Source organism: Aptenodytes patagonicus, chromosome 3, assembly GCF_965638725.1.
Source record: "Aptenodytes patagonicus chromosome 3, bAptPat1.pri.cur, whole genome shotgun sequence".
NCBI classification, from domain to species: Eukaryota; Metazoa; Chordata; class Aves; order Sphenisciformes; family Spheniscidae; genus Aptenodytes; species Aptenodytes patagonicus.
Window position 1 is genome coordinate 111,623,220 of NC_134951.1, and position 24,231 is coordinate 111,647,450.

Below are 24,231 nucleotides of genomic sequence, written 5' to 3' on the forward strand. Positions count from 1 at the left end.
GGCCTTTCCAGGCTTTGGCAAATTACAAAGGGCCAGGTTTTCTTGAACATTTTCTGCAAATCTTGCCAGGGTCCCATAGCAGAACTTTTTTTGAGATCTTATGCTACTCATTATTTCTTCATATTAAACTCAGGCTATTATAATAGCCTATAATAGTAGGTCTAGTAAATTATTCCAGCCTGAGCCATTATGTTTTTATCATAGAGGGTCATCCTGTTCTAGAAAACCATGAACAGTAGAAGCTCATTCCCCTGGAATTTCCCATGCATCTGTTATGCTTGTTTCTACTTTATGACAATACCACCTGGATGTAATATTTTGAATTTTCTTCTTTTCGATTAAAGCATACAATTGTAGATTTTTTTTTATTTATTTTATTTTTTATTACAGCTATTTTAAGAATGTGTCATTAATACTTACAAGAACTTCATAATCTGGGACTGTGTGTGTTCCAAGACCTGCCCTGTCAAAAGTCACTCTGTATGTAGCGTTAAGAGTGTCTACAGCATCTATTTGTCCAGTGAATAGTCCATCATGGACACCTCGCAAACGTGCTTAAAAAAGAAGAACAACAAACCAAACATTATAATGTTCTGATACCACTGAGAAAAATAGACTTAATACACCTTTTGCAAGTAACCCTTTATATGTATATTTAAAACCCACATATTAAATGAAAAAAAAAGTAAACCCAGAAGAATTGTATACAATAAAAATACTACTGAAATTTTTGTCAAATTTATCTTTGCAAGTCAAGTATTTCCCAAATCTAATCCTTAGCACTACACTTATGTCTAAATAAAACACCATTTAATACCCAATACCTTCTGACAGACAGATTTTGCAGGCAAAAGTCAATTTCCAGATGATTTTGCATACCATTTCTCTTTGATCACTTCCACTGATGACTGCATATTTAGCAAAAGACAATGAGGAGCGCAGCTCAAGGATACAGCTCTAGGAGAGTGAGGAGAGGCAGTGTTGTGCATGCCTGCTCTTCAGCAAGAATTAAGGGCAGTGTTGCTGAAGAACACAAAAAGCAATGAACAGTAGTGGCTTGAGCGGGAGATACCACGCTTAAGTGAAAAGCATCTGGATGACAAACAGACAGGATGGAGGAATTAGCTTGTGGAATGTTTTTAACAATATTCCTTCCCACGGAAGTTTTCCTATGTGTAAGTTTTTTCAGCAAGGCAATGTCATGTTTAGTATACATGTCCAACTACACTGCAATATCAATTGTATACCTGTTTCAAAACAGATACATTTATGGAAAAATAAAGCTCAAGTTTTTTATTAGGTTAGATTTTAAACTTTCAGACAGCACTCAGCTCTTTGCATTTAAGCATCTCTCTCTCCAAGATTTATTAGATATACTAGACATAAAAAAAAAAACCACCACAATCTCAACAGCAGAAATACTAAACCATACTAAGTTTGTACCCCAAAACCGTATCATTGTTTTAAAAATACTAGCTAATCCTCACAAGCACCTTCTCAATGAGCTAACAATACAAACATACAATTTGTGATGTTTTAAATTTATTTTAACTATGTGCACTAAGTATATTATGGTTTACTAAAATCTTTGCAAAACACTTGGCTGTTTTTTTGTTTGTTTTTAAGAAATTACCTGTAACTTTTGTTCCTATTACAAGCGGTAATGGAATTTCTTCTGGAAGATCTTTGAACTGTGAAATGTCTGCAACCTTCCGCTGCTGCAAAAGTCTTATTTTCTGCCGTTTCTGTTTTAATGCTGATCTCTCTTCCTCAAAGAATGCAGAGGAACACCTATAATACAATTAACTTAAATTCAGCACTGAAAACATACATACGCGAAGACACATCAAATAAATAGGCATAGTTTACCAATCAGTGAGGGAAAATGAAAAAGCTTGGGATGAAGTGTTCAAGAGGAAAGGATTTTGTTGAACGGATTTAGACAGTCTTACTCCCCACAATTATCACTCCTAAAACAACAGTTTATTTAAAATTAATACTCGGGAATGCTAGCTGTTTGCATTAGTATATCAGAAGAGTACAACAACTTTTTAGGACTTTTTCTGCTTATAGGGATCTACCTGGTGTCACAACAAAGCTAATGGATGTCCCACATCCAGTCTACTCTGAATACCAGTTCAATGCACATAAGGAGGACTTACTGTGAGGTCCCTGGCTGCCATCACTTACTGATACATAGTAGATCCCTTTCACATGTGCTCGTTAGCTCAATTAAACTAACTTAGTACAAAAGGGCACTTCTCTGTCTCTTGTACTCTGCACAGATGCAAGCAAAACTCAGCCACAAAACATCTATTCTACAGATGACTTGTTCTGAGATTGATCATAGTAAAAGTACAAATTTATTTGAACTTGGGCTATTTGTGTAAAACCAGATAATCTCTAGCAGTCCCCTCCCCCATTTTCGGGGGTGTCTTAAAATGTAATCTAAAAGATGAAAGACTTACTCCTAAGGTCCTTACTTGCTTTTATTAATTTTTCACTTTTAACCTACTGAATAGGCATGATGCATGAGGGAGATACTGAAAGCATAAAGACATTAAGGACTCGATCCTATCTCTCATTCCTTCTTAAAAAAAAAGTTTTATCATTCTTGTGTCAATGAAAGAAGTCATTTAAAAAAGGAGTACAGATGCTATTGTAGGTCTGCTTAATTGCAGAAGCAGTTATTTATCAAATAATTTACTACCTTTGTTAATTGCTTTACTGCAGTCAAATGCAATTTAAACATTTTCTGTGGAACTCATACAGTTATATATTGATTACTGATCAATAAAAAGTCCTATTTTACAAGGTTATTTTAGAAGACACCGACAACTCCTCCGCCGGTTCCCCCTTCTATACTGCAATTTATTTTCTGTTTTAAATCCCTTCAACACCTTCCTCAGTTATTTCGCTCTCACTCAGTACTGAGCAGTCAGCTCCTATTTCCAAGTCTGCTTCTACTACTCTCTTCTTATATGCTGAAATAAACATTCTTATGTTTTCTTCTGTATACCCCTCACTCGGAGAGTTCCACAAAGCCATTTCACTATTCTCCAAAATTTCTCTTCCTGGCAATGTGTATGAGAAGATCATTAAGAACTAAGCTGCCAGGGTGCTGAGACCACTTTCTTTCATACTTACCAGCAGTTTCACACTCACTTGTCTATATGCATACATCATTTGCCTTTTATCTTATACATGGTTTCTAAGTTATATGGGGCATAGACCATCTGTTTTGTCCAGTGTGTACAGTGTTAACACAATGAGATCTTAGTCCTAAGCAAGACATTAAAAAAAAAAAAAAGAATGAACAGGAATGAACTGAAGCTGTGATGTACTTCTGTCAGGTATGTGCAGTAATGCACTGTGCTGAAGGTTTCTTTAGGAGGCTTTCCAATCTCTATCACCGCAAAAGTTGTCACTATTCTTTGTATAGTCAGAAACTGTACTGTAGATCAAGCAACTGTGTCCCATTCACCAGTTTACCACTGAAGAGCAGAATGTGTTTACCTGGAGTTGTGTATTGCCTAATGATCCTCATTAGAAATTCAAAATATCTGGAAAGGGATATGGCACAGAGAGAGAGAGATGGTGGTTGGGAGACTTATGCAAAGCTTATTTGGATAGAGAATCATAGAATCATTAAGGTTGGAAAAGACCTCTAAGATCATCGAGTCCAACCATCGACCCAACACCACCATGCCCACTAAACCATGTCCCTAAGCACCTCATCTACACGTCTTTTAAATATTTCCAGGGATGGGGACTCAACCACTTCCCTGGGCAGCCTCTTCCAATGTTTAACCACTCTTTCAGTAAAGAAATTTTTCCTCATGTCCAATCTAAACCTCCCCTGGCGCAACTTGAGGCCATTCTCATTTAAAGATGCTATTTGCTTCATATTTACTACTGGCGAGGAACAAGTGTGAACTAATGCTTGCCATGGGCTGTGAATATGAAGTAGCAAAGTGCAGGTCAGAGCTTTTCAATTTATTGAGAACTGACTAATCACAGCAAGACAAAAAAAAGAAATTAAGAAAAAGGCAATATAGACTTTAATAATAGTCCTTCTGATCATGTCCAGGGTCTTGCATCAGGAACATCAGATATTGCCTGGTGTTCTTTGACCTGTGCTCTTAGAAAAACAAATTCAAATGCTAACATACTAATCACTGACCTTGGAGGTCCCTACAACAGCAACTACTGTTTTGCTACTAGCTCAGATGTCCTTAAGAAGTCTCTGTTCCAAATGCTGTAGGTCATGGAGGTAGAAAGTATTTGCAATGTATTTCTGGCTTCTGGTACAGGAAATCTCCAACCCCATGCCCCCCAAATGTATTTAATAAAGGTTATCCCATCTTTGTGCCATTCCTATGAAAAAATGAAGATAAAAACTATGGTACACATCATATTGCAACCTCATTACTTTTCCATAGAGGCTTTTTAAGAGGCTGAGTAGTATTCTCAGTTTCTACCTCGGTCATGAGAATTTGAACTAACAGAGGAATCATCACCATCATATAGTTGCAGAACAAGCATATCTGAGCTTAATTCATATCTGTTGCTATTTCACAACCCCAATGAAGTTTATACAGAGTATACAAGACTAACTATTACCTCTTCCTTTTCTTGGAGCATATCTTTCCCCACAGTCTACTGGAATCTTACAAGCTTTGCAGGTTCCCATGAAGGATACTGTTGTGCCAATCAACCACACTGTTGATGGTGTGATAGGACATTTAAAGTAGCAGCAGACATAAGAAAATATTACAATATATTTAAAACAAAATTAAAAAAAAAAAAAAAGACGACAACCACGTGCACAGCTATCACACAGAGACACTATTATCCTCTGCCATCAACACTGTGGATGCAAAATGTCTTATTTTTTCTCCCCCCTCACGGGGAGATATTGGTATTGACATGGTATTTAGCTTACTTGCATATGATGAGGACAGACAAGAAATTTCTAACAGAATAGTAATGTCAAAAAGCTTTGCTCTAGAGGTAGATGAAAATTATCTTGAAAACTATCCTGAAAAAGCATTCAAATTATTTACAGTAATTCAAAATCTTTTAGAACTGAGCCCAAAGACCACTCTGGAGATCTTGAAAAAGACTACCAATAATTTTTTTTTTTTAAATTATTAAAGAAATGGAAAGCAAACAGGAATGCTTATTTTAGGTTGATAAAAAGCAAGATATCATAAACTTTTGGTCAACAAACAAAACCAGACTCTATACCCAGTCAAATACTTGTCCTTCAAAATTCAGATAAAACAACTTACTGCCCATTTTAGACCTGTGGTTCCTTAGGCATGTGTGTCTCTTTAAAAAACTAAGTATATGGTAGCTTAATGAAAAAACCCAAACCAAAACAAACACCACCACCAAACACACCAATTCCCTCTCAGCGGGAAACATGATTATAGAGGAACTAAAAGCTATCTCACAGTTAAGCTCAAATGATATGAACACCTTTCCAAAAGGAACTATTTTTAAGGAGGCTCTGCTGCCTTCCCTGGACTGGCACTTTTTAGTTATGTAAAGTTGTTTACAGGTACAGAAGATGAAATAGCCTCCATCGGCCAAAATATAATCTGACTCAGTACAGTGATCTATGAAATGGATTCGGTGCTTTAGTATTTATATTTTTGTAAATAAATCAGTCTTTTATTTCTGCAATACTACTTATATATTTTTCTCCTGATCTTACAGAATCACAGAATGGTTGAGTTTGGGAGCGATCTCTGGAGGTCATCTGCTCCAATCCCTCCAAGCAGGGTCACCTACAGGAGGCTGCCCAATACTATTTCCAGACGGCCTTTGAGTAAGGCCTAAGGATGGAGATTCTACCACCTCCCTGGGCAACCTTTGCCAGAGCTCAGTCACCCTTCACAGTAGAAAAGTGTTTTCTTATGTTAAGACTGAACCTCCTGTGTTTCAGTTTGTGCCCATTGCCTCTTGTCCTATCTCCAGACAACACTGAAAAGAGCCTGGCCCTGTGTTCTCTATACCTTCCTTTCAGACATTTATACACAGAGATGAGATCCTCCCTGAGCTTTCTCTAGGCTAAATTGTATAGGTTCTGTGAAAAGGCTGAACTGAATCAGTAGATTTAAGAATTAAGTATTCTAAATTAGAAAAAAAACTATGCCCTTTGTTAAATTCGGATTCTTCTCTACAATGTCTAATATTTTATGGGTGACTTTCTCCTCTCTCTGTTTTGGCAGCCAAGCCAGGAAAAGTTGAGGATCTATAAAATGGTTTAAAAAATAATAAAATAAATGAGATGAAAATGTGCACTTGTTTTCCCCATGAGGAGCTTAATTATAGCCAGAAGAAAACTTAGTGAAACAATTGGCCTGTCTTCCATGCCAGGAAGCACTACAGCATAGAAGATACAATAATAATTTCAACATATCCTAGCTCGGACACTCAGTTATCTAGAGTGGGAAGAGAACATTTCAAGTATAGGCTCATGAGAACTACATGGACTGGACACACGCATATAAGGAACAGGGTGTGGGGGGGAGCGGGGTGTGTGCTCAGAGAACGTCTTTTCAGTAAAATGTTTTTCTATTCTCAGCTATTATTTTGCTTTACTACCTGCATGCAAAATTATTTTAGAACTATTCCAGTAACATCAAAACTACATGTAGTTATCAGTTGAAAAGAAAGGAAGAAAAAAAATTACCTCCGTGGTTTTCCCATTAATCGTCTGATTTTCCCCCATTCTACTCTTGTCAATTTTCTGGTTTTCAGATTTGGAAAAGATTCTTTCAGGCATACGCAGAAGTCATTATCTCCTTCAAATAGTGGTCTGTTGAAACATAATTGGTTCTCTGTTAACTACACTTAGTAAACTTTTGTAACGAGATTCCAAAAAACATCCATCACAAGAAATACATTGAAAACAAAAAGTATAAATTAGTCATATAAACAAGACACTCCTATTCAAAGGACAAATTTAACCTGAAATAAATTCAACTGAAAACAAAGACAGAAAGTTTCCAGGACTGTTGTTCTGTTTGAGTCTTACTATCAGTGATGTTTAAAAATGTTCTTCTCTCTTGTTACTACAGGGAAACATACGTATTCACCCTGCTTTGTAATGTATATAAAGGCACCAAATAAAACTTCAGCAAAGCCAATGCAGTGTCATGAGGATACTGCAACACACTGAAAGAAACTGTAAAGATATGGTGAGGTATTGAGAATAAAGGAAGGGACAATGTGATACTGAGAAACAGAAAGAGACAGTACCTTTTTCATAAATTCATTCAATTATAACCCAGATTCTCAACAGAGGGTTCCAAAATACAGGAAATTGAGCCAGCTTGTCATTCTCTACAGCTATACAAGTGAGACTTTTATTATACCATACCATGACTCCATGATGAAGCAGAGGATCCTTATTATAGAAGTGACAGTTCAGAGAACCTACCTACACAAGTTATGAATTTCTCTTTGATGCTGTGACCTGTCTGTATCTCTATGTTTTATAACTGCCTTTTACTTTGTAGTACCACATCCTTCTTGGGCTAAAGAGACAAGGGAGCAGCAATGGATATGCCCGTCTAATAGCAGGTTAATCATTAAAGACTATGTGCAACTGAAATAGATCTCACCTGGTGAGAACAAAAGAATAACTGCATCCTAGATAAGCCACTTTTCTCCACTCTCTGCAGGGCGCTGGGGTTTAGAGGGGAATATCCCAAAGCACAGAACAAAAAGGATCTTGGAAGCAACACCCCTTTCAAGTGAGTGTGTGGGGTGGCAGGAGAGAGGGAATGTGCATAGAGATAAGGAGACTCGGGCAAGAATGGAAGACAATATTATTGCAGTAGAAGATCAGCAGCTGTGGCATGAAAAGGAAACCACAAAGGATGATCAATGAGGCTCAGGAAACAGACAAGGAAGCGTATAAAAGAGTTTTAGTTTATCCAGATTTACTGTCGCTGACGTAAGATATCTGTGTAAAGAACAACTGGTTTGGTTTTTTTGGAGAAAGAGAATCTGTATTTGATTGTTTTTACTATGACTTGTCTACAAGTCATACTTGTAGACTTGTTTACAGGCAAACTGTAAACCCACAGCATCCACAAGATTGGAAGCTCTGGGAAATGATGTAGGCAAGCTATAGCTGCATCTGGTTCTGAGGACCTATGATCACTGTGGTAGTAAGTAGCTCTTTAGAAGTCTCTGCGTGTCAGAAGTCAATGCGATTTTACAGAAAACAGTCCACTGCAGCAGCGTAGAGAGAATCCAACTGAAACAGCTTCAATAATCTAATAACCACAGATGGTAGTTGTAGAGATTAAAATATTTCAAAAACTTACAGACAACATGGCATTTAAATTGATGATTTCAATTTTGGATGAGACAATTAGATTAAAATATTTTGAGACTTGTACAGTGAGCCCTGTTTTGTCAGTTGGCTCTATGCTTTAAACGTTTTTAAGCTTCTTATTAAGTCTAGATCATATCACTCAAAACAACATACAAAGTTTTTCTTCCAAAGGTATGTAGTTTCTTAGTAAACTATGTTATAATATCTTAACATGATCATATCTTACTAGCATTACAAGCATACATTGATAACTATGAAAGAGGTTTTCAGAATTACCTGCTAAACTCAAATTCTAGTCTACTGATAGACTTAAAGTTCCACAGACAATTATTTGAGAATAAACTAAAAGTTCTTGGACTGCTGTAAAAATCATAATTATAAATGTCACGTATTAAAATTACTATTAGGAATAAGTAGGGTTTGGGTTCTTTGTTTGGTGGGGTTTTTTTCCAAATAAGGAGGGGGGGAAGCATGTAAAGACTACTTCTTCAAAGGAATTAAATCCTACAGATGATGAATTTAAAACTAATGAAGATGGAAAAAGATGTACTTTTTCTACTTGTGATGAGCAGATCCTAAAATGTTTTTCTGTTGCTATGACTGCCTTCTCAGTTAAGGAAAACAGCCACAGCAATGGTGATTAAAATAGGAAGGAAAACCAGTAATTATTTTGTTATGAATAAATTCTGGAAAAGAATGCTTGTTAACTCTGAAGCCATTCTTTAGAATATTAAATACTAGTGTTTCATATATTAGCCAATCAGTGTAGATTTTAAGATTCCATTCATCAATAATGATTTTTACATTTTAGAATTTTTAGTTTTTCATGATTAGGGACTAAATTAAAATAGTTCTTTTAAACAATTCACACCACCTTGCTAGTGGTGTTAAGAGAACAAGTGCCAAAGACTCTGAGGCACAAATTGCAGAAACAGTCTACGAGACAGATTAGGAGATCCAAGAAGGACGTTGATATAGCTGAATAGTCACAACCTGGAGCTCTGTTAGTGATCACAATAAAAACAGGATGATGGGGAAGAAATATCTGAAATCAACATTTACACCTTTTAGGGAAGCAGCACCATATGAAGAAGCAGTCCCCTTCCCATCCCCCGTGTGTAACACTGATCCAAGGGTTCAAAAAAGTCTAAGTGTTCTGATAACTTCATGCTTAAGATGCTAAAAACATCATGAATAAAATCTTGTATCTGGTAGAGGCAGAGGTGATAAAAAGAAAATTATTTCCATGAAGGAAGGCTTTCCATAGAAGACTATCCAAGGAACTACCCAAGTAGGTTGCTTATTTTAAAAAAGAAGGGGGGGGGGGGAACCAATGAAATAATTTTCAATAACTAATAATTTAAGAATAAACTTTGGAGTATCTAACCAATATATGGAAATGTGCAGCTCGATTTCAGAAAATTACTTGTTTCTATACTAATAAGAGATAATTATATAAAACAAACATACTTATCTATATTTGAATAGAACCATTCGTATATGCACCACTTGTGAGCTTTGGGAAGTTTGAGCAGGTTACGAAGCCTTAAACCAATCTTCTGTGATGCTTTCTTGTCTGGTGTTGGCATTGTTGTATTAAACTTCTATGTAGTAAAATAAAGGAAACAGTTAAACACAGTCTAACATTCTTCAGTATTCAAATAATTAAACTAGATTTTCTTGATAAAAGTTTGCACATTAATAATTATTAGATTTTAATTGCACATACTGTTTCATGACAATTTTTTTGTTGCAGATCTATAATAATCCTTACTGCATTATATCAGCAATGCAATCAAACATAACAGATGGCAAACTTTAGCAGGATCAATACAACAAATTACCTCCATACAAAGCTTTTCTAACAGAAACATTTTCCAACACTGAAACTACATTATCGGTAACAATAGCATGGCACTAATGTACACACAGACTTCAAAAGTTTGAGGTACCACTGAACATTGTCCCGAGTGAGCATATGTGATGTTGCGGCTCAGATGCCAGCAACACTAACTGCCTCATTTGCACTAGTGCCTCTACTCTTGCTAACTCTTCTTAAACTGGGGATGAAGCTAGCACAGGAACGTAATACAGCCAAAACTTTGAGCAGAGTGTCTGCTTTTTAGAAAACTGCAAGAGTAACTAGCATGGACATAAGCAATCAAGTTTTAACTACATTTAAAAGCTATTTTATAAATTGCAGAAAAGACACTGTCTTAGATTGCATGCATAATACATAGACCTGCATTTAAACAAGACTGTAGAAAAATAATTCCGTAATTTTGTTCCAGGGATGGCTGTCTTAACTGACAGAAAGAAAAAACTTATTTGCAAAAAATAACAACTTTTTAAGAATATTAGTTTAACTGGGTCCCCATGCCATAATCAGTTGTTATCCTTCCCCAAACGCTCAAAAGTATTTTGACCTTTAGTAGCAGCAATAATAGGATAAAGCATAAGGTAGGCACCTTGCTGGCTCCTACTGCGCTTAACCACTACCTTCTAGATACAGGTCCCCTTTCTCCCACTGGAACTCCAGGAAACAAAGCCTAGCAGGCCAGCAAGATCTGTGAGCTATGGCAGCTGCAGTCCCCCACAAATGTTTATCTAGCAATCACTGGACCTCCTGAACTAGACATTTAAGTACAAACCAACCGAGCTTAGAATGTTATCCAGGCCTTTCTACTGTTAAGAAATCATGGTAATGAATAGAGAGAAATGTCATGGTCTTCATCTCTGACAAAATGGTCCCAGCAAAATGGCAACTGCCAAGTCCTCCCCATTCGACACTGCTCAGTACAGTTCAGAAGGCAAGTACGACCAGTATTCAAATAGCACTTTTTCAGTGTGGCAAATTCAGGCTCATAAGGTGATGGTACAGAGAAGTGATTTGGACGACAAAGGTACTAGAGCGACAATTCTTTGAGACTAAGAGATGTTGCCCTGTCTAACATAGCAAATAAAGGCTGAGGGAAATTACAGCTGCTCTTTCATGCTATATCAAGGAGTAGACAGTCAAGTGGAGGAGTAGAAAAACAAGCTGTTTGAATTGGAGGACATTATCATTACAGGATCAAGAAGGTATAGATGGCCATGAATACATTTAGGCTACAAATCTAGAGCAAGTTCCTAACTGTTGGAATACATTAAGTTCTATAGCAGCCTTCTAAATGATGTAGTCAGTGCAAGAAACCTAGTCAGTTTTTAACTGAAGCTGAATAAATTTATGCAGACTAGAGGATACGACTGTTTGCGGGAGCAAGATGGGCAATTAGTCTGGAATCCCTTCTAGCTCTGCATGCTTATGTCCAGGATCAAAAAGAACAGGTACTCCCATAAACAAATTGAGGAACCCAGTTGTGTGGAAGAAAGATATAAACCTGCTTTGAATTGTGGCTTACTCCTAGCAACAAGCTTTCCTCACAAGAATATTCATAAACTGATAATGCAACTTGAAAAGCAAATGTATTCTAGTTTTCAGCTAACACAGATAGGCTTGTTCCCCTTTTTGGTAAAAAATATCTGCATACATGTAGGTACCTGTGGAACCATCGCAACCTTCTGATTTCTTTTGGGTGACCTTGTGTTTATTTGTCTGTCATCTTCTTCACAGAAGAGTCGACTCCGTTTTGAATTTCTGAAGGGCTGCATGTATCAAAATTAAGAATGAATTACAAGAAAAAAAAATTTTGATTTCTCTGTTCATGCACAGAATTCACAGTGAGAGAAAAGGAATGCCTTTTCTCTTGCCACCTATTGATTTTAAGGCACATGGTACACAATAAATAGTGCCTCCTAGCAGTTAGAGATCTAAGGGCTGAGAGAAGAGAAGAAGGAATTTAAGATACCAGGCTTTCCAATGCTAACTATAACCCATTACTATACTGCTGGCCCAGTTCCACGGGAAGTATTTAGAACCTAACTCCCACTTGTTTCCAGAGGAGTTAGGTGTCTAAACACTTGTGTATCTAAGCTTAAAATAGTCCTTGCTTTGGTTATAAGCACATCTGTTAAACAGTTTGTTCTGAATTTTGGGTCAAAAAAGGTTTATTCAAACAGCGCATTTGTTTTGGTATGTTCTCAGTAAAAACATTAGCTGGATATAGTTTTTTTTGCAAGGATTTCTTATGAGTCTAACAAAGTGTTGTGGGTTTGTTGTTTTTTTAACTCATTGAAAGCGCCTACACTGCAAAATGCTAAGAAGCTGAAGTCTGAAGAAACTAAAGCTTGAATAAGTTATGTGAAAATATCAGAAAAGAGAAGAATTTAGAATTTACGCTAACTAAAATTTACTTGTGTGCTAAGATGTTATAGCTCAAAGAGAACTAGAAGGCTGACTGAAAACAAGAAACCATATTGCAAATACGTGTCATGAAAAAAATACTTCCATTTAGTTATTCCTCAACATTTTACCCTATGACAAAAAACTTGTGCTTTCAATGAGGACAAAAGAGTAACCTATGACTGGCTGTTAGTACTGAGAGCAAGCAGCTTTTCCTTCCATGAAGACTTTGTGGCCCAGCACAGGAGCCAGCCACAACTGAAATGTGTCTCCTTTGCAGAACCCCAAGACTGCACCCTGTAGCGTTCCTTGTATTTCAAACTATTTACAAATGTGATGTAAAGGCAGAACAAATGCAGATTTCACTTCTTTCAGTACAGGTGGTTAAAGTGCTACAAATTGATATGGGTATGAAATCTATAACACCGACAATGTGAAGAATACTGATGACAAAGATAAGCCCTTAATAGGAGTCAGAAATAAAATAAATCAAAGTGAAATAAAACTTCACTAATAAGCATTTACACTTAAGAAAGACATTTAATAAGTTTGTGACTGATTAAAGTATCTGTTTGCAAAGAGAGATTCTCTAATAAATTAATTAGTGGTAGCAAAAAATCTGTCTGTCCCATGCCATGAGAACAGCTGGAGCTTTCCCAGGGAAATGTGCCTTTCTTACTCTAAACTATATATATTTTACAAATATAACTACACAAATGTATTTAGGTAACAGTAGTGCCCTGTATGTGCTAGACCCCTAAGCACATTCAGCACACAGAAGAACACATCCATTCCTTGTAGATGTTACAAACCAGGAAAGACACACACATTGAACAGAAGAACTATCTATCGGCAAGGTAATCAAATGGTGCCTACATCATACTAACAGATGTCCTGGTTTCTGCAGGGATAGAGTTAATTTCCTTCCTAGTAGCTGGTGCAGTGCTGTGTTTTGGAGTTAGGATGAGAATAATGTTGATAACACACCAATGTTTTAGTTGTTGCTAAGTAGTGCTTACACTAGTCAAGGAATTTTCAGTTTCTCACGCCCTGCCAGCAAGAAGCTGGGAGGGGGCACAGCCAGGACAGCTGACCCAAACTGGCCAAGGGGATATTCCATACCATGTGACGTCACGCTCAGTATATAAACTGGGGGGAGCTGGCTGGGGGGCAGTGAACACTGCTTAGGAACTGGCTGGGCATCGGTCGGCAGGTGGTGAGCAATTGCATTGTGCATCACTTATTTTGTATATTCTTTTATCATTATTATTATTTTCCCTTCCTTTTCTGTCCTATTAAACTGTCTTTATCTCAACCCACAAATTTTACTTTTTGTTTTTCCTGATTTTCTCCTCCATCCCACTGGGGGGGACAGGGAGTGAGTGAATGGCTGTGTGGTGTTCAGCTGCCTGCTGGGTTAAACCACAGCAACATAGTAATTAGTTTATCATATTAATTGTTATGGATGTTATTTTTCTCTCTTCACCTAGATACATCGAGTTCTTTTCTTCATATCCTCCAATTCACTAAACCTTAAGAACAATCTTAAATTTCAATTACAATGTCTTTATGTTCTTTTATAACATCTCTGCCATCCTTGACAAGCCATCGCCCTAAAAAAGAAAGGTCAGAACTATACGAACTTTTGAGCAAGAAAACAAATCCACAATCCTGTTCCAACAATAAAAACTCTTACATCGCAGAACTCTGGGACTTTTTAATCACAGCATTCTGCCCACAGGATGATGACCCAGGTTCCTATTAAATATTTGCAATTATATTTTAGTCTTGACATTTGAGATGCTGGTTCCAGAACAAGATTTTTCTCCCAAATGTCTCTATAGTTCTTCTTGATTTTTTGACACTATGCCAGATGAAAAGCACGTGCCAACACAGGAACACAAATGCTAAAACAATCCAGACAAAACTAAGAGTTCCTTCAACCTTATGCTAAGGCTATGATCCAGATCAAGAGAACTGTTTCACAACCCTCAACAGAGGCTGCCAAATTCTATTCCAAGGAACTATCCAAAATGATGAGAGAATCCATCAGTCTGGATTGCCGGTGCCTCACACAAAAATAAAATAAGCAAGCATCGCAAAGAGGTATCATCCACGTTAGCTAAATATGTCAGGCATTTTTGGAAAGATTTTTCAACCAACAGTACAACATATCTGCAAAACTTCCAGTGTTGAGGGAACTCAAACTAGTACAGAAGGCTATATCACATCTCAGCAACATGGGCCACTGCTAACACATCAAACTATCCTCTGATCCTTCTCCCAGCTTTCTACAGAATACTGAGCTACATTCAAAGTTTGACTCCTTATTTTTAATACCTACAGCCAGCATACCTAAAGATTGACAAAGTTTTCATACAAATGTTATGGCTAGTGACTTCGGTTCTTTACTACATGCAATTCTCTAAGTTACCGGTAAGGCTTGTTTCTGTGAGATGAGCATTCCTGGGGAACAGCTAGAAACTGTGACATGAACTCCTGCAGGAACTAAGGGCCATCACAAAGTTCTGATCATTGCCTGGAACTGCATTTTGTAGAACTTACATTGTCTAGCATAAACACATAGCAACATGTGTATATATATATCTGCATGAATCCTACCAAAATAAATACCTTCTCTGCGGAAGTTTCTCTCTACAGGGAGAAGATCACAGAACAAGTTACATATGACAGATGTTAGTCACATTGCTTAATGCACAACTAGATGCTGCTCCGATATTTTGATCATGTGCAGAGCAGGCAAGTGCGACAGTTTTCAAACATAATGTTTTCCTTCCAATAAAAAAACAGTTCACAAAAAATAATGATTTGAATAAAAAACAGGTGATAGTTGGCAAGTTGGTCGCAATTACTGTAGAAGGCGGGGGCACCAGAAGAGTATGGGAGAAAGATCTGCCTAGTGATTGAGACAGTATTTCATATACCCTCCAGGATGTAGTTAAAAGAGCACACAGTATTACAGATGAGACGAATGAGGCACTGGGTCCAATATAGCTGGTGGCAAAACCAAACCAGAAATCACATAATTCAGTAAGGTAGAAGAGGTTGAGAATAGTCAAGAAAAGCTTGAATGTGATACAACAGGGAAAGAAACAACAATGGAATATTTCAAAGAGATAGAGGGAAATGGTCAATCCAAACACCAGACATGCCCTTGGAGGCTGCAGGCTCATCCCCCCACCCCAAGGTTGTTCTTTAATGTAAGGTCTCCTATGAGACCTCTCAGAATACTACATGACATTTCACTGACATTCCTTTATTTTTATTAAAATCTGCGCCCCAGAAGGCACAATGATGGAAGTGCATTATGACATTTTCCCTTCCTTTTCTTTATGCATCAGTTCTCAGCCATAATTAGAAGTGAGATATTTCATGAGATAAAACAAATGGTTGATCAGAAATGGCGATTCCTAAGTTCAAGGTGGTAGATACAGTACAAACATTTCACACAGCACTTGCTTTCCAAAAAACAGAGAAAATGATTACGAGCTATCTTGAACAAGGTCAGCAATTTAATTTGTTTGATTATTCATTTATAAAATATGTTTTCATCTCATATTCAAACTGTGTAGACTGCTTGTGAAGGACATAGTTTAACATTCGGAAATTATGAAACTATAAATCTCAGCCAAGTTTTCTGATCCTTAAATTTGATTCACTTTATGGTATTTTACCAATCCTGAAGTTGTCTTTTTATTGCTTCTTACCATTTCCACTGCAGAACTTGCATTCTTGCTTTTCCAAATGGGTGTTTTCTGCAGTGAATTATACTTTTCATTCCACGAACTGGATAAACTTCCCTCTGTTGTGAAGAAATCATGTCATTAATATACATATACGTATGTTTTAACATAACTACTATTGCAAAGCTAGTATAACATCATCAGCTACTAACATATTTTTGTTACTTGCAACATCTTCTTTGGATTCAACTACAAATGGATTTTAGATTTCAATATTTTTATTAAGTTGCTCTGAACACTAATTAAAAAAAATTGAAAGAGATTTTCAGTACAAGGAGAAACACGAACAAAACATTTTTTACTCCTGACAACTTTTAGATTTCTTGAAACCTCCTTTGCTGGAATCAGTTACTTCCACTGCTAGGTTGACACACTATTAGACAGCTGTACTGTGGCTGTAACTGGAACCTGGAGAAGGTAAAGCCCTACAAGATCTGGCCGCCTTCTGGTTCTAAAAAATGATTAAGCAGGTGCACACCAACAAGTAAATAAAATTTTATTGAAACAAACCTATATTAGTTACAACATATTCAACAGACCATGTCTTCTTCCTTGTGTAATAGAAGCCTTGTAATATATAAAGAAACTTTTATTGTTGGGCAGATTATAAGTATTCAAAATTTGTATGAATGTTCATGAAGACAATTTCAAAGAAAAAGATGTAAGAAACAGATTTTATTTAGCCCACAACTTGCTGACAGAAAACACAAAGAGATCGTGAAATTCCTTCCTAATGTAAATTTTGTCACATGTACAGGTCTCGCTAAGAATTCTTCTCCTATCTCATCCTCGAGAGAGGAAGGATTACCTTAATCTTCTCATCAAACCTGACGCCTAGGCACTACTTAGGAAGAAAAAACAAATTTCAGGAATTTCACCCGAAGAACAGCGTCTAAATACACCACAACATATGTAGTTTCAACCACCAAGGATTATTAGTCTATAGAACTAACAAATATCCACAATAAAACCAATCATATTTCAACAAAAAACCTTGTTCAGTGTTATTTTCTTGAACTCTTTGAAGCCGGAAACTAAGTGCACCTGAAAGTCAGATTGGGTACAAGTAAATAACACATTAATTTCTTACCTTTCAAGCTTACAAGGGCTTTTGCTGAAGAACCTGCAATATATCAAAAAGTCCACATAAATCATAAGTTATTTCAAACCATACAACCTATGCAGAGCCTACTCATTCTTAATTAATTCTTAGGCAGAAAGTGGAATTTAATATTAAATCTTTCACAGCTGAATGAGTGAACCCAGCGCGCTCTCCATGACACTAAGTATAGCATTATACGTTTATTGCCCAATAAATCTTGAAAGCATATTCATGTTTTGTTTTTTCCTTTAGCTTCGCATCTACAAAACAGCTTCAGATGCTGAGCACTTTTGTTTAACACAGCAAATTCTGAACAAGCCTTATGTCCAAACTACATACTTCCGTGCGGCTGCTTGTTTGATGCAGTTGCAAATATATTATACAACTGACAAGGAAACAGTAATGAACACTTTTTATTTTTCCTACCAATTCAAAATTCTTCAATGCCAAAAATTTCCACGAAAGCAGTAGTTTATGCTCTCTAAGTTTGGTTCACAAGTAGGGAGACGGATAGTCGCCCCTGGTGGAACCTCCTTATTCAGAAAGGCAGCAGATTCAGATATAAATGCAGACGGGACCCTTAGTTTGCTTGAACTGTTCAAACTGCATAACGCATCCATCAAAATTTCACTGCTCCCCTTCCACTGCATCCGTAAGACTTCTGCAGTACTTCTGGGCCAGGAAGGACAAAACTGGGCCTGACTACAGCCTTCATGCTCTGGAATTTTCAAATGTCTCTCTAAGAATGAGCTGTTTGAAGCAACTACATTAGCAGAGGGGAAAAATATTTCCGCATGACAATGCTTCCACAGATTCATGCTTTGCTCTCAAATCAACTTTATCCTTCCAGTTATGTTCCAGTGTTGCAACCACTCCTTCTTGCATTGCATCCTCTTCTCCCCCTCACTTTCCCTACTCCCTCCTTCAGCTTCTCTTTGGAAATGTTCCAAGTACATTTCTGACTCCAAAGGTCTGGAAATTCCTTTTCTTGTGACTGCCCTGTACCTAGGTCCTAACCCCACTAACTTCACAGTGCCAGAGATCCTTGCCTCTAAGAGGATACATTCCAGGGAATATCACCAAGCCAAAAAATGAATTATTGTCCCCTTCCAGGGGAACAGAGCATTTTGGTATGGGGTAGACTGCTGAAGAGAATACAGGTGCAGCAATGGCAAAAAAATCCCTACATTCCTTATTTTTTCATGATATTATTTCATTTGCTGCCATCTTATTATGCCACGTGTTGAAAAAAGTTCAATAAAAAAAAAAAGGAAAGAAAGTTTCTATTCTTTTCAAAAAATTTAAAGAAATGTTTAAGATATGAAATGGAACTAGTTTTGACTCACTGGTGGTTTAGAGGGCCTCCACCCCCGTATCTCCCAAGCTGTTCAAATCTACAACAGCTAACACATATGGGATTACATATCAAAAACAAGGTGACAAACTTGGGCTATACTGTTGCCCTTCTTGCACATTTCTTTTCTGACATATCACCTTTGTCAGGTTGGAGACCTAACAGTGACTGGTACAGGAACATGCTTCTATGATGATCTGATTCACAGTGAATTTAGCTCTTGTAACTAAGCTGCATGTTAAAGGTATCACAGGATTAAAGCCTTTTTTTTTTTTTTTTTTTTTACATTTCATACTAATAATCAGATACTGTACACCATGCTTGCATAAATACATGGGTACCCTGCTATCAACCAAGAATGCAGTCCTGAACAGTAACAGTAAGAACAGTGAAGAACTAGCATCCCCCCCAAATTAACAGAAGATACGGTGCGGAACGTGTGCAGGGATTAATAAGTACACGCTGTTTAAGAACATGGGGAAAGTACACGTCATTGGGGATGGAGAGGCAGAAGCAGGGTCAGCAGGATTGTCAAATGGAGGAGATGCTGGCTTTTCAGAATGGATCACTATTCTGAAAGATCTGAGGAACTTCATCTATAAGACCAAACATACAATCATTCTCCTCTTTTTCTGACCATCTTGCTCATATGAATCAAGTTCAGTCAAGGGCGAGCATGTCAACAGTGGAAATGAAACAACTCAGCAAGAGGCAGCAAAGCTTTAGATGGGGGGTGGTGTCAATCTCACAGCTGAAGTGCCTGAGATCCTTTGCTAACCATCAAACTCAGATGCTTCACCTGTGAGACAGATGATGGGTCAGCAGAGCAGGGCATTAGATGACTGGCATCAGAAACAACAGGTAGAGAAGTGATGGGACAGCAGAACGTTACTGCACTGCCTTCTAGCTTTATAAGATTACCACTCCAAAACAGCATGAGTTGCCAAGGACTTTTCCACATGGGATAGTTAATCTTCAACAGATGCAAGACAGAATAAGGTTGCTCATTTGTTTTCACTTAACCTGCAACTAAAGTAAGGTAACTGGAAAAGGGCATCTTTATATAGGAATAAAAGTGTCCAAATAAGAAATTCCTGATCTAGGCAAGTTCAAAGGTAAACTAAACTATTTTAATGTAACAAGTTGCAGAAAATTATTAACACTAACACTTCCGTAGCTTAAAGCATTAGAATACATGTAGGGTATCAAAACGACAACGGAGATGTCCATAAGCTTAATTTTACCTGAAAGGCAACAATATGATACATGGGTTTTCTTGTTAAGTTCTTCTATATTGATTTTAGGGGCTACCTGCAACACCACCAAACTTCAAGGAATATGGTACATCTCCCTACTTTTTCCATTTTGTTTGGCAGTACTGTACATACTACCAGGGCCACAAAACCAGTAACTAGGATGATCTTCTAAGCAATAATGTGTTACAATAAAAAACAACCAATATTTAGTACAGATAAAAGCATTTCAGAAACTATAAAAATTGCAAAGTGATTTGGGATAGATTAAGTTTATTAAAACTATCCACAATTTTAGTTAAAATAGTTATTAGGTTTATAATATCCCAGCCTCACATTAAATGCCAGTAATTTTGTACACTCCTGTTCTGAATAACAAATATATAATCATAGGCAGTCTTTTTGACCAGCATTTTAATTATAAACGTAGAGATTAAAGTAGAATATACACACATGCTTGAATGTAAATACCTATTATGACAATGACACAGATTTCATTTCTACAAACATCAAACACTTAAAAAACAAATGGGTGGAAAGGAAGAAATAAGGCCTATGCATCATTTAGGGTATCACGACCAAAATCTGCTTCAAGCTCCTCCAGGTTTAGAGGATCATGGAGGTGACTTAATACTGAGAGTAAAAAAACCTCAACCTAGGGAGGAAGTACAGCCAGCTCACCAGAGCAGTGGCTCAGGAATTAGAAGGCCTGCTTTCAGTAGCCTACACTGGCATACTATTCCAGTGCAAACTGTACGTTTGGCTTAGTCTTGTCTTAGTAGCCTATTGAGTATTGCTTTGCGTATGTTGTTTACGTAAATTAATTACTTGAACACAGTGTTCACACTTGACTAAGTCTGAAAAATTAGGAAAGGATTCAGAACAGAGCTAGGAGAAAGATTTGAAGATCTAAAAACGTGCCTTATTGCGAGAAAGTCAAGACACTCCAATCTTGTTCTTCCCAAAGAAGGTCAAGATCTGCACTGATCACAAGTATCTACAAAGGAAGATAATTCAGACAGTAAATAGCTCTGCAGCCTTTTTTTACAAGGAAAGGCATAACTATATCTATTTGTCAGAAACTGACGTTGCGTAAGTTCAGGTTAGCAATGAATGCAAAGTTTAACAGATTTTATGTAACTATACTAAGAAAGGGCATGTCGAGCTTCCTATCATTCAAAATCTTTAAACCAAGTTTACACCTATTTTTAAAGGGAAAACTATAGCTAAAAAGGAAGCATGGAATTGATGCACAGAAATTCCAAACACAAGTATCCCAGCATGCTTAATGAAGAATGTAAGACGATTATAACGGCCTTTTGTAGCCCTAAAAAAAAAAATCTGTAAAATATGTGCACCACAGATGTGCAGTAAAAATAAGTGTGTGCTAGATTATGAGGCATTTAATAGTATGATAACAGGAAGCTCATCAGTAACTAAGAGTCAGGAATAAGTGTATTTATGTGTCTTATAACACTTACAAGAAGTGATTTTCAGGAAGCCCATGTAAAACCGAAATAAATAATAATAATAAAAAAAAATCAACATTAAAATAACCTCAAGTCCACCAAGCCTAGCACAGTAACGACCCTGATGTTTTCATGATAGGCTAGCTAGAAACCCGATCGGCTTTGGCGGCTGCCGGTGTGGGGTCCAGTGGATGGACAGCTCCCCGAGTCCTGAACTGCCGCTCTGCCTGCACCGGCACGGCTGCCAGGAATCGTTCCTCTAGCCCTAACCTTCTTCTCCCAGGACAAGGGAGCACGTACAGAGGATTACCATGAAAAGAATCTAAAAAACCTTCTCTAACTGTTCTGCAAGCAGTATGAACAGACTTAAAAAGGAACTCTGATACTTTTTTGAGCATCTATTGCCTCCCCGCATTTGAAAATACCATAACTGAACAAAAGAGGTGGAGTATGACTGCAATTCAGTATGGGCAGTTGTGGATGCCCTGATGTATATTTTCAGTACTAACATGAAGCAAAGCAGTTTAAATACAGCTTCTCAACAGCTGATCTTAAAATTTAAACAGGAACACAGACTAGCACATTACATTTGTGAAAGTGTTTTCAGATTTTTTTTAATAATGAATTCGTAACAGCTGATTACAATTTTGAAAATAAAGGTTACAAGTAACCACAGGGATGTTCCATAGCTACTGATTTTACTAATGTGTGGGCACAAAGGGGCATATCTAAATCGATATAGAAAATTCTAGGATCCAGATAAGCAATTACATAACGTAAAACCTTTCCTTTCCAGATCATTACACTATTTTATCTAAATTCTGTACAGGTGAGCAGTTATTTTAACATTGGTTGCATGACTACCTCAAAAACCCTATGTAATTAAACTACATGTAAATCGCCAGCACTAAAAATGGTGTGACAGAGGAAACGCATGGAGAAGAAGGGGAAAAACATGAGCCTTTATTATAGATTGAGTCATTAACCCTCCGAGAGATCATTCATCTACACAAGCATGGCACAAGTTGTTTCAGCAGAGGAAGCATCTCAAACGATTGGCCACTAAAAGGACAGCTTACTCAGGAAAGTTTAAAAAGTAAAAAGCACGTATGAGGAAGAAGTGGCTTTGGGTAGCTTTTAAGGTCCCCCAAAACTTTGGGCTGGTTGAAGAGGTAAATAAATAAAAAAATGAACAATAACTTTTTGCTTCAAGCATGAATCAGTATTTCCCTCATGTTATGAATCCACTAATAAACTGACATTTGTGTCAATTTAACTACTGGATGGAAGTCAGTTTTTCAGCCATGTGAACCCTTTTACAGGACTTGTGCAGACAATAACGACAATACCAAAGCCCTCTTTTTGAAACACTGCATTCTCATGATGGACAATATGCTGATACCATGGTAACATACAATTTTAAAGGTATGCAGCACAAACGATCCCAAAATTATTAGTTGTGGGTACTATTTAGCAGCCACGAAACTAATCTTGAGCCTTCTCCCAAATGCTGTAATCTCATATAGTTCTGCTGATTTTTTTGCCTCAAATGTCCAGAGCACAGTGGTGCTAGGCTCACGGCCCCCTGGGACTGGAAAATGAAAGTGGCAAGAGGCCACATCCCTCTTCCAGCTATCCAGGAAAGCGTCAGAGCAGAGCAACTGGCTATGCAGGGGCAGGGTGCCTGTGAACCACAGCGTAAGGATGCGCTGGGGGTAAAGACAACAATTTCTGCATGAAGTACTGCCCTTATGCTGCAGCCTCCATCCAAGGGATAAAAAGCCATGCAGAAAGATCCTTGTCCCCCTTCCCTTCTTCTGCCCATCCTAAAACACAAGCGCCTAGAAACAGTACCAGCAATGTCTATCAATATATGATATTTGGCAGTATACTACTGTTTTCAGTATTTGTACTGTAAAAGGTGAACACTTTGACACCCATCACTACTACAGTATGGCTTCTTTCTCTGATTCACCTGCCACTTGTTGATGTTCGCCTACATACAACACAGAAACTGCACTCCACAGTAGCTCAGTGGTTTACTCCTGGCGGCAGCCCCACGCTGATGATCATTTAGTTAGCTAAGCATGCTTTCACTTCTAGCAAAAATGGCATCTCACTCTCACTCTTACAGAGCTCATTCCAGGAGTCCTCCTCATTCAGACTCGCTTGTGCAAAAGAACACACCAAGACACAGCTTTGCCTGTGCTGTTGTCTGCAGAACTCTGCCTCTACCGGGACTAGGACAGTCCTCTAGTCACATTTGCACGTTATCAAAGTCTCACCTCAGCTTTACTGCGTGTACTTTATAACCGAGTAATCCACAAATAAGATTGCTATTACTAGTAGCAAGAGACAGGGCAACGTTACGTACACTCCAATACAATCAACTGTTTTACTCTTTTGAGACAGAGAGAAATAGCCATCTGGTTTGCAGAAGTAAAACTGCCCACCGTTTACCTCCACTGCAAAATCACCAAGAGATAAGAGGAGGGAAAAAATGCATTGACTAAAATTAGTCACTCATCAGGCACCAACCCAACAGTCTGCAAAAACAAATTTTGTCTCCAAAATATAAATCCAATTCTTAGTATTGGAAGTACTTCTGCAATTGGGACCTTTAATATTCTGGAATTTTTCAGCTAGAG

General features: G+C 37.5%; 1 protein-coding gene across 2 annotated transcripts in view; it reads right to left on the reverse strand.

Moving 5' to 3' along the window:
* The window catches only part of LIN9 (lin-9 DREAM MuvB core complex component), a 39,148-nt gene that overhangs the window by 12,057 nt on the left and 2,860 nt on the right, over positions 1 to 24,231 (reverse strand). Inside the window, exons 1-8 of one of the 2 annotated variants that reach the window (XM_076334678.1) lie at positions 19,349 to 19,457; positions 17,496 to 17,528; positions 16,370 to 16,464; positions 11,900 to 12,004; positions 9,830 to 9,963; positions 6,704 to 6,829; positions 1,634 to 1,791; positions 421 to 554 (exon numbers count right to left, since the gene is read on the reverse strand). In XM_076334678.1, the coding sequence (XP_076190793.1) occupies positions 421 to 554; positions 1,634 to 1,791; positions 6,704 to 6,829; positions 9,830 to 9,963; positions 11,900 to 12,004; positions 16,370 to 16,464; positions 17,496 to 17,528; positions 19,349 to 19,457 (894 nt within the window). Of the gene's footprint in view, positions 1 to 420; positions 555 to 1,633; positions 1,792 to 6,703; positions 6,830 to 9,829; positions 9,964 to 11,899; positions 12,005 to 16,369; positions 16,465 to 17,495; positions 17,529 to 19,348; positions 19,458 to 24,231 lie in introns of those variants that run through there. The other variant, XM_076334677.1, reaches the window with a different exon arrangement.